General features: G+C 33.0%; 1 protein-coding gene across 10 annotated transcripts in view; it reads left to right on the top strand.

The window, feature by feature from the left end:
- Positions 1-12,230, top strand: part of LOC123679837 (rap guanine nucleotide exchange factor 4) — a 697,170-nt gene that overhangs the window by 185,477 nt on the left and 499,463 nt on the right. For all 10 annotated transcript variants that reach the window (XR_006747440.1, XR_006747443.1, XR_006747444.1 and 7 more), the window contains one exon: positions 4,187-4,278. Coding sequence is in view for 3 of the 10 variants with exons in the window: in XM_045617360.1 (XP_045473316.1) it covers positions 4,187-4,278 (92 nt within the window). In the remaining 7 variants the exon portion in view is untranslated. The remainder of the gene's footprint in view (positions 1-4,186; positions 4,279-12,230) is intronic.

Below are 12,230 nucleotides of genomic sequence, written 5' to 3'. Positions count from 1 at the left end.
AAGACAGAACAATAATGATTCGCTCAAATACTGCTGAGAATGGCAATTTCAACTTCAAATATTTGTCATTTTATTGTTTTTTTTCTAAGAATATTTCATTTTCAGGAATCAAGGTTCCCTTTGATGAAAAATACGCATTATATGTTATCTTCTTCTGAAAAAAATATATCGACGAATTGATGCATCATATTTATATATCTGAATAATTGAAAATTGTATCTCTTTCTTGAAATTGAATAACAGTTGATCTATTTTCACTTTTAAATTATTAAAATAACCATTGTTTGGATACACAGTAGCTTCTTCAGATTTAAAATTTATATTGGCTATTGGAAATACAGACAAAATAAAGAAATATTCACAAATTATCTACAGAAAAATAGATAGGTTTAAAGCTGCGCAACATATACCTATTCATTATTTCTTCAATTTTAGGAACATTACTCAAAATCTTGAAAATTTTCATTTCCCTGGTTCACACATTCACATTTTTTTGACTAACTATAAATATATTCTGTTCAACCTCCTGAAGAGAAATTAGTTTTCTCTGTCTCATAAATGATAGGCGAATCACTTCTATCTTTTGATTCTTAATATGTACTTACATTTCAATTGTTTTCAACATTTCGAGAAAATTCAACACTGTCAAGCTGATAAGTTTTTGATTTGTTGTAATATTGTCACAACATGTCCTTATTGATAAATGTTTACCTGTGTGGAAACGTCCTAGTACTTTACTTCTGGTAAAGCACATAGAGATTCAGCAGGCCTGTGGATAGTTTCCTAAAATTTCAAAATCATCATTTGATTCAAGCAGAATAGCTCATATTTTCTTTCTTCTCGGTGAATTGCATTGCGAATTTTGTACATTACCAGTATCGTTTTATAGTGTTTTAGCAAGAATACAAAATTATTCAGCTCAATCGAGATTTTGCCCGAAAAATTGGTTTCGACTCTATTATTGAGTTAGTTGCTGCAGTCAAGGCCAGAAAAGCACAATTTTAACAGCCACTTGTGTATTGTGTAAAAAGTACGAATTATACTAAATGAATGTTCAATCCTTTGATGTGATCATTTCAAATATAGGTAATCTATAGATCTATATGATATATATCATGCTCACTGGATCCAAATAAAAAATTATAAAGATAATTTTTTAGTCTATACTGAAAACATGATATCAGTAGATATCAAATTGTGTGTGATACACAGATGAAATAATTCTACCAAATAATTTTCAAATTATATCAGAAAATTATCATAGAATATTGATATAACTCGATAACCGAAGGGTGAAAAAATGCAAAGACGATGAATTCGCCATTTTGTATGAGTCCGACTCAAAATGGCGGATGCGCTTAAGTGCTCGTTCCCGAAACAGCGATATATAATTCCGTTACGATGACTATTGTCTGCATATTTGGAATGTGTCAAGCAGATTAGCGTAACAGAAATATGTACCTAATATTTTCGAGTCGAAACTTCGGACTAGGTTGAATCATTCTAAAATCATCACTCATCGTAATATAATAACCAAGATGATATCTTACTAAATTACATGTTATATCATATTCATATATTAAAAATTACGGAAGGAATGAACGAGCGGTCAAAATCTTTCAACAAAGAATATTTTCGGCATTAGTTCGATGTATGTATTCATAAAATAATCGATGTATGTATTCATAAAATTATCGAAATATTTGTCTCTTGATTTTGCTCTAGGTATGGAAAATAGTTCCGAATACCATAATCTCAAAATATACAACCTTGACAGCCAAGTGCCTTAGGGTTTCATTGAATTATTTCACACTCAACTATTTTTCAAGAAAAATCATGTTGGAAAATTTCGATGGTGTTCTCGAACGCAAATGGACAAACTCAAACAAAACAACAGCTCTTTTGTCCAGCTGTCACATTAAACTCCTACCCAAATGGGAGTTGTGCGGTTATGACCTGAACTGACTGATTTACTACCCTAGGGCGAGCAGTCGGCCCTATTGACCGACTGCTTTATATTTAAAGAACACCACTTTTGTTTGGATTGCCACGGGTCTAGACTAGACTAGGGATGTTATGCATTTACCGGTCACCGGAACAAAAGTCGAATTCGCAGATTTCAATTCTGATTTATGGAAATCGGAACAAAAATCGGAGGCAAATGGTGGATATCTTGTAAGTGTATATTCACAAAAAAAATCAGTTTTATTGAATATTATAAATAACATGGAATTTACAAAAAAAAAAAATTAATTCCCTTTCAAACGTTATTTACACCTTCCGACTTCAAAATAAGTAAATTATACTTGATGAATAACAGCTTCGCAGCTTCATCATGAATCATAGATTAGAGATTAGACCAACACACAGAATAGTTGTTCGCTTACTATTGAGTTTGGTGAACATGACAAATATTGGCGGGCAATCGAGCTCAGGGATTTGTGGAATTTGTACTTTGTAGCAATTTTCCACTATAATAATTGATGGTGATTGGAATACGTTTTTCTTGATTGCATGAATCTAAGAGTCTTTTCAATGTGAGAACTTTGTCCAAAACCTCATGTTCGTCTGATTGGTATTATCATCTTTATCGTTGCTATTTAACAATATATCTGATGAAATTGTTTGGACAACCATGGCCGTTGTGCTGCAGGATCTTTAATATTTTCATCACATTTGCAGATTCATTTCATCATCCAATAATCTGATCCATTTGGATTCAACTTGTCCTATAATCTCTTCGATCAAAAATTTTGTTCTATACCGAGGATCATGAGGGATATTGCAAATAACATGTCAAAGTGATCTCCAAATCTCGAATTCTGATTGTAGATTAGAGTTTAAAATCTTTTATTTATTTCTGGTTTATTATTTTTCATTAGTAATGTCATTGTGAGTACCTATTAATTGGATGACTGATGAAATTACCATAGCACAGATTCCGGGTTATCTCTTCAAAAGGATGTAGCAAGGGGCAAGGCAAGAACTCATCTGCTTTCCTGCTTTGCCCCCTGCAAGTCAATCTGAATCGCTCTTACTTCGTTAGTAATTCAGTATTTCAACATTCTTGACCTCCGAATCAAAAGTGTCAATTCCGACTTAGTATAATTGGAATCAAAGCTCCGTAACATGATATGTATGAGGTTTAATTTGACCGTTTTTACTTGCACCTTCAAGGTTCATATTCGATGGTTGACAGATTGGTATCCCAGAACTTAAAATTAAAATTTCCTGTGCATCAGAAAGGTTATATGTTAGTTCTGTGATTTTCATGGTACAGGAAGACTCGTCGCTCAAAATGATCTTATTTAAAAAATCTGGATCTGCTTGATGTTTTCGCAAAATTTGCCGGCAAAATTGAATTTCGTTGAGGTGAATAATTATGCGAGTAATATTTTCGCACATAAACAATTGCCATTGTTCACTAAGTAATGCAACATCGAAGATTTCTTAACAGAATTGACAAACTTGATTTTGTCAGAAACGGGTCCATTTGGATAAAAACAGCCATATCTTTTTTCTTTGAATAACAAATGACTTGTGTGATACCTTCTTGAAATCACCATAAAATAGACAATTTATTGGTGTAATGTGCAGCAGTAGCTCGGTACATTTTGGTTCCACTACGATGGGCTTAACTTCATTATTCATTCATTATTTTCAACAACAACAAAAAATATCTCGAAAACGGTAGGACTTTTATAATGGGAATTTTGTCATAGCAGGTGGGTTATCCTTTGATCTACATTCTCTCTCGGTTTGACGTGATCTTTACGGGACACCCTGTATATCAGACGAGATAGTGTAGTCAAATATTGAACTGATACTTATTTTTCTTCGTACGATTGCTCAGTTATATGATTGGAAATGCATTATATCAGTGTGAATATTAATTGCCCTCTTCAAGAGAACTTATTCTCCATTTTTCGAGAACGAGAGAGTTTTCTTCTGTTGAAACTCCATAACGGAATAAAACTGCGACCGCTCTATGCGCTTTCCCATTCCAGTATTCTGGGCATGGAATTTTCATGACAGGAAACAGGGATATAATTCACAAAAGCACTTTCCTTTCTCATTGTTCGCCATTACCTTCTCCCAACCTTACGACTACGAATGACATATAACTGACTGACTGATTGATGATAATATATCCGGATCGAAACTCATTCCAGTCTCCTTGTTTCAGTGTTCCGCCAAGGAGATACAGGCAAATGCTGGTACGCCGTCATGACGGGGGTATTAGAAGTCAGGATATTGGCGCCAGAAACAGATAGCAAGGTAAGTGTTTAATTGTTACTATATGTACTGAATAAACATGAGTGGGATTATAACCCTGCATACCCACATTTGAATATCCCGTTACAGATTTCCAACTCGATTGATAATTAAACCATTTCATCTGCATGGATCTCGACGTAGTAGGCCGGCAAAAACTTTATATTGTGATTTTTAAGACTCTAAAACTGAGGAAAATCGCTTGACCCTTTGGATATTTCAAGAGAAAAATAAGCCTTAGGAAAGATTGGAAATGGAATTTTGCACCTTCGTTCTGAACGACAATCATTTTTCTAAACTGCCAGTGGTTCACAAAAAAAAAAGAAAAAAACTTGAGAAAGAGTAACCGTTTATAGAAAAACAAATAAAAAGGATATCTCACATCCCTTACAGAGAAGTGCTAACCGTAGCTTTTTTGATGACAATTTCAGCAATATGCCATACCATGGTGAAAAAACAACGGTTCGTGAGTTAATGTCATTCTTATAAAAAAAAATGCTGGCGAAAGGAGCTAACATTTTTTTGAATATTTTTGCACAACATATTTTTAATTCTTCGAATACTAGTAGTATCATAGAATTGTTTGCAGTTTTGATCAAAAATTTACAAGGTGTTTATAAGAAGATCATCAACTTGGACAACTCAAAACCATCGAAACTCAACATTTTCAAATTAGAACCTATATTTTTTTATAATTTCAGTCGATTCTATGTACACCCTATAAATTTTTGATCCAAACTGCAAACAATTTCATAATACCACGTATTTGAAGAATCGAAAATAGTTTTTTTCGAAAGAAATTCCTCCCAGTCGCCACTATTTTTTCCATAAGAATCTCATCAACTCATGAACCGTTGAGTTTTTACACAAGGTATGGCATATTTCTGAAATTGTCATAAAAAAAAACTATATAATGATGGAATAATATACTGGGTGTGCCCTTTGAAATAAGGTAGTAGTAGTATGTTTCCGGTACAACCCGAAGTTGTAGAGATCTGAAAATATTTTAGAGAAAAAGATCATTGTCTCAAACATTTTCAGCACGAAATTATGATTAGTTTTCATAATCGTCTAATAGGTCATCGCGGTGAATCACCCTGTATATCCTACGAATCAAATTTTAGAATTGGAGCACTAGCCAATTCAGTTTGAAAATTAAGTTATTGGAATAAGCTCACCTCAACTCCTACAATTTGATCACAAATTATTGAGGGTTGGCACAGCTCTGATAATATGAAGATACTTCAATAAAGTTAGCATTCTGTTTCTCGATATGAATTGGCATCAATCAAGATCTGATATTTCCACTAATGACTTCTGCTACCCAACATTACTGTATTCATTATATTCGATATTTTCATTCTGTAGCTTATGATTGTATGATTGTAATGCATATGTGAAAACATTTATGCAGTGAGTTGAAAGAAGGAGAATATTCAATTGTTGATATTTGGGTTGAATAGTTTATTTTCAATGCCGAAATCAAGATGAATCAGGTAAATATTGGACTATAACATAAAGATTGTTATTGAGAAGTACCTGTAAAAAGTAAATAATCAATGCCAGAAGTTCAGGTTATCATAACAGTCTTTGTTGCATGAAAAAATCTTTATTACAGTACAGATGAGATTATTTGAATTAGTTTCGGATATAACTACAATTCAGGTAGATATAGAGCCAATTTAATCACAAGTGGAATCTTAACTCATCCATCATCAGTTGAATACATAGTCATAACATCCTTTCAATTCATACCCACATTTTCATATTAATATCTCCAGAACGTTACAACGCAAATTCTTTCCATTTAATGAAGGATTTGCTTTTGGTCTGAATGAACTGTACAATACACAGTAATTTATTTGGTGTGCACACAGTATCTAATCTGTTGTTTTAAATTTCTTGAAATTATGCAAGTATTGTAATTCCATATTTTCTTGGATTTCCAAATCTTCGAAGATGTTTATTTAGTAAACAAGCTCATGTATAATATAACTTGGAAACGTAACATTGTAAATACCTCTGAACACAGAATTGTCTAAGGTAATTAGAGTTCACTTGTATTCTAAAAGGAATTTTCTTAGGGTTGGAAAAACTTGAATGTGCAGGTTTCCAGTAGTGGCATAGCTCATTATAAAAATTTAAAATGTCTATATCTTTTCATCTAGACCGAATCGGAAAAAATGGTGAAGGAGAAAAGTGTTCTTTTTAACCTTAAGAATCTACTGTTAAAATATATATAAAAGGCAAAGACTGTAAAGTACAGTATGCTGATGATACTGCCATTCGTGCCAGTTCCAAATTTTAATAAATTGGATACCGATCTCTAGACTTTGTTCGCTTATTGGAGAATCGAAATGAACACCGAAAAAGAAAAGATCCCCACAAACTCGTCGAAATGTTCAGTAGGAGGATCGAATGGAAAAACTAGGCTGAGGGAAAAACAACAGCGACGTCGTTGTGGCCACTTTTTTTATTATTAGCCAGCAATAGTAGAATTACTGATCACAAATCCGTCCTCGAATTCGATTATGTTCATCTGCTCGTACCTATATAAGATCACTTTCGAGCGTATAAGGTCTAGAAACCTTTACTTTAGGTTGACCTCGGCTAAATTTATTAATCGGAAAAATCCAACTAGGTAAATATGACAGTTCAAAATGTTGTTTTTTTCTAAATTTGAAATTACAGCTTTCATCGAGATGAACATTTTCAGTTGGAGGTAAAATGACCATTTGAAACCTCGTGCATTCGAAACTTTATGTTTACTGCACTGTAAGAACTATTGAAATTTCAAGAAGATTATCAACAACATATATTTCCGTGATCACTCAACACACGAGATTCTGGATTTGGAATAATGTAAATTAACAATTTTATGATTGGTCCAGAATTTCGATGTGACAGCATCAGAACCAGTGTAAATTAAAGAAGAATATTGAAAGAGAAATAGGTACATCAAATTTCTTTGATTTCAAAAATGATCGGATTGAGATTTTGCGTATTTAATAACTGTGTCCCAAGGGGGGTCAGGGGGGTCATGACCCCCCCCTAAATGAATCCACCTAACACTTAATATGCGTTTCAAGCAGACAAGGTACAAAATGGAATTAATAACAATATTAGTTGTAAATTATAAAATTCATATAATTTCCGTCGAAGTGTACAAAAATTATCTAATTGGTACAGAAACGTGTAACGGCATAAATATGAACATGAAATTATTTCGAAGAATTAATATCTGAACGAGTTCCCATCTTCGAAATAGATAAGAATACAAATAAAGGTAACATAAAAATGAATGAATAGTTCGTATCAATAGGTTTACAATCTTCATTCCTGAATAAAGTGTTTCAACTGAATTTGCAGATGTAATTTAAGATGTTACTGAATTTAGATATATAAAGATTTAATAGATAGATTTTGTGTTGTAGTTGCTAATTGTCTTTTGTTTTCATATAAAACAATCGATATACAATTCAATTTTTAAATTAATTTCCACCTGAATGATTAAAACCCTGGGAAGTAAATAAATATATTATTATACACAGGCGTATAACTTTGCTTCCGCCGTTGTTTTCCGAAATTCGAGGCTTTATTGTAAAAAACTGGTTATACATTCATTAAGTGATAGTCCAAGGGAGAAACCTCTGGAGAATACGGCGGGTGTGGTAGGACTCCCCATTTCAACGTTTCCAAGTTCATCTTGACCACTTTCGCAACATCAAGGTCGAGCATTGTCATGCTGTAAAATCACTTCATCATGTATCTCTTCGTATTGCGGCCGTTTCTCTTTCAATGCTCGGCTCAAACGCATTGATTGCGTTTGATAACGATCGCCTGTGATTGTTTCAGTTGGTTTCAACAACTCATAATACACTACGCCGAGCTGGTCCCACCAAATACTGAGCATGACCTTGGAACCGTGAATATTCGGTTTGGCCGTCGACGTGGAAGCATGGTCGGGATATCCTCATGATTGGGGTTATAGGAATGAATCCATTTTTCGTCTGCAGTCACAATGCGATGCAGAAATCTCTTCCGTCTCTGCCTTACAAACAGCAAACAAACGCCGTTAAACATCTCTCGGCTTCAACTCGTACGGGACCCAATTTTCTTGTTTCTAAATCTGAATATCCATGAGTTTCAGGCGTTTTGAAATGTCTTGTTGCGTCACTTCCAATGATCCTGCCAATTCTTCTTTCGTTTGACACGAGTCTTGATCAAGAAATGCCTCCAATAAGGCATCTTTGAAATTCTTCGCTCTTCCACCGCCATGTCGACGTCAAAAGAACCATTCTTGAAGCGTTGAAATCACTCTTGGCACGTTCTTTCACTAATAGCGCTAGGAAACATAAAAAATTGATTCAACCATAGATTAGATCTCACAAAACGGCTATGATCATATATGAGATATGTGAAAATGGTGGCAATGATATGTGCAGATAAAAAAAGTGAAACATGTTAGCCGGGAAAGTGACATTTGCAGGACAGGGAAGTATGAAGTATGTAATGATTCGCAACTGACTTCAATCCTAATTTCTCATAGTGTTACCTTATTTCCATTAATTTCAGAATACGAACTCATCATTTCGCTCTGAATGTTCTCATCCAATGAATTTTCTTATAATCTTCATCCATTCCGTCGAATGCTAAATAATTGGAGATCCAACAAATGAAATTCAATTTTTCTCATTTTGTCTTCCACCGAGATCTATAGCATTTCATCACGCTTCCTATTCATTTAATACTCTCTCTGAATATATGATGAGCAGACTCCGAGACGGCCATTCTATATTCAGAGAATAAGTAACGTGACCCTTGGCTTTATTATTTGAAATAAACCTTCAGAAATATTCGTAGAAAAAACTGTTCTCAATTCTGACAATTCTAATATTGGATCTAATAGTGAACTCATATATCCCCAAATAACAAAAAGCAAATATGGGTGGTTCCCAAACTATGAATTACTCAGTAAGTCTTTATTCAGTTCAGTTTTCCTTCTACACTAAGAACCTCGAAACGATGGGTTTTTAAAGGGTGATAGTTCTAAATTGAGTAAATTTATTTTTATATTTCAATACCTTTCATATTTTAGCAGTTTCCTCTTTCATATCGACTGTCCTGCTATCAAAGCATAGTATGCTAATGCGAATGTATCTCTAATTATTCTTTATGCGACCCATGTGTTTCGTTTGACTCGTAAAATGTATTTCTCTATTTCAGTATCGTAATGAGTTCATATCAGTTCTAAAAACAGTGCTGTAATGAACTCATTACAGCATCGTTTTCACTTATATTTCTCGTTTTGTGGTTTTCTATACTATCAATCCTATCAAATTTCAACAAACGTCAATAATTGTCAATATAATATAATTTGGATATAGTGAAATGATTTGCATTATTCGCAATTCCTCTTAATTCTGGTGGTGTTGAGTCGGTTTCGTCAGACATAATTCACGAATTCAATGTAAATTATTTCAAAATTCGAAATGTACGATTCATATTCAAATTCCGTTATCTGTCAATTTTCGTAACAGTCACACCAACTGCCATGATACAATACAAAAGTCACTAGGATATATAATCTAAATTTCCCATTGAATTTCGACAATATATTCCTGAAAACTTGACTGGAATAGAGAAAATCGTCTAATACTAAATAAGAAGACAATTCCAACAGTCATCTTATTTCGCATTCGTGTTGGAATAGTAGCCCATTCAGTGACTTGTTTCAGAATATACTATCATCCCACGCATACTTTATTGCAATCTGGACAGCAAAATTTTCGATTTTGAATTCTACAGAGTTTCAGCGAACGTGTTCTGTAACATTTGTTTAATTCTCATGGTAGTTTTGAAAGTTATTTTTACGTTTTTCAAAAATGTTCAGAATTTTTTATCGCTCACTAGGCGAAATATGAAAATCTTAAAACTTTATCGTCTTAGTGATATTCTCTGGAGTATTTTTTTTCAATCTAAATGTCTGCTGAAACCGTTAACATAAAGAGAAATTATCATCTTAATGTGATGTAGCTTTATAAATTGTCTTATTATTCTAGATCCTCTTATTAAATGTCTTGGAATTCTTCACTCTTGAACTACTAGAATATTAATTATGGCTGAATGAATTTTTCTTCGTTGATTGTGGAGAAAAGGTATATTAATTTCTGTGCATTGCTTATAACATGTGAACATTCAGAATTCAACAATGCCGCTGTATGTGTGAAAAAGTTTTGAATTGATTGAGGACTATTCTTCATGGATCCCCTTTTTCCAGGCATAAAATATATCACTTTTCATAGTTTTATGTCAGAATATGAAATCAGTTTTCTTCAGGTACACTTTTCTACAAGGATTTTCGATAAATTTCTTATGCATCCGACAGCTTCTTATGGGATTTTTCATCACAAAAGAAATTCTTTTCAATTGAACGAGATGGGATTATTCTGAGAGAGCAGATGTGAATCGATGTAAGGAAAGGATTCATTATTTTGTAGTAGGATTTGAAATTTGTACAAATCATTTCTTCTTCTTATACATAGTTGGAATTGGTATTAAGAATAACAACATTTCCTTTATGAACGCAATTTTGTATAGCAGTATTGATAAAATATTTCAAATGATGAACAGGTATTATTGTGACATTTCAATAATTCAGAAAATTGAGCAATAGAAAGGATGTATTCATGGTACATATATTCATGCAAAATATATGACTTAGCGAAGCTGCGGTTATCTATTTTTTATGATCATTTACTCAGTAGCTGCTTTTCACTTATTCCTTATAATTAATTTAATTCAGTAACGGTTGCCCCTCTCAATATATTGCAAAAACTGGTCATAGCAAAGCCAATACTGTTTGACATTATAATAGTGTACCTACTCGAACTAAGAGAATTGACAAAAAATTGGGAAATTCCACTGACGACTTTTTCAATACAGGGTGAAGTATGCATGAAACAAGTTCAATTTTGAATAATGCATGACTTATTCCATATCTATCAATATTTTTTTTTATAAACAAGTCTTAATTTACTACCTTATGGGTGAGCAATATTTATTAATGACAAAATGATATTTTGCATTCTTTCGGAGGCAAATCTCCTAACGTTTATGTACCTTTGTAAAAAACCCTCATTCGTTTCTATATTACCTATCTAACTTTGAGATATCCGATGCCGAAATTTCAACCTTTCAAATTTTATTCAAAAAGTTGGTCTCCATTAATGCTGCATTAACTATTGAAGCTTGTTCTTCAAATCAATCCATATAATTTCGTCATGTATTTGTATTTCGGAAATTTGAGCGGATCTGCCGTAAACAAGATAATTTTCGAACGGAAGGTACTAGACATTTGAAATTTTCAGGGTTGGTTCAGATCTCAAAAGCTGCCGTACAGTTCGAGGATGGTTTCGTTCGTTGAATTATAGCAATAATAATAATAACAGTCTTTATTTCGAATAACTCTATGTTACAACACAAAAAGAAATGAAATAGTGTCAGGTACTAAATATTTTAGTTATCTATACTGTAATCTTTTAATGTGTATGGTTCCAAATCAACCAAAATTTTGTATAGTTCCTTTTTGAATCGGTTATGGTTCTCTATTTTCTGTATGCTAGGTGGTGAATTATTATAGAGTTTTATGCATCTATATTCCAATTGTTTCTGTGATATTGTCAACCTACATTTTGGATACCTATATTCCTGCGTTCTTGTCTCATATCTGGTCTTAGTATACATGTATTTACTAAAGAATTCCTTGTTTTTATGGAAAAATAAAAGGCATTCTTGAATGAAGATGGCATATATCGTTAGAATTTTATTTCGCCGGAAAATTCCTCTACATGTTTCATTGAACTTTCTATTAAATAATATTCTTATCGTTTTCTTCTGTAGGGTAAATAAATACGATACATTCCCTGAGCCATAGAAACATAAGCCAAAACGAA

Source organism: Harmonia axyridis, chromosome 5 (genome assembly GCF_914767665.1).
Source record: "Harmonia axyridis chromosome 5, icHarAxyr1.1, whole genome shotgun sequence".
NCBI classification, from domain to species: domain Eukaryota; kingdom Metazoa; phylum Arthropoda; class Insecta; order Coleoptera; family Coccinellidae; genus Harmonia; species Harmonia axyridis.
This window is presented reverse-complemented; position numbering and strand designations above follow the sequence as displayed.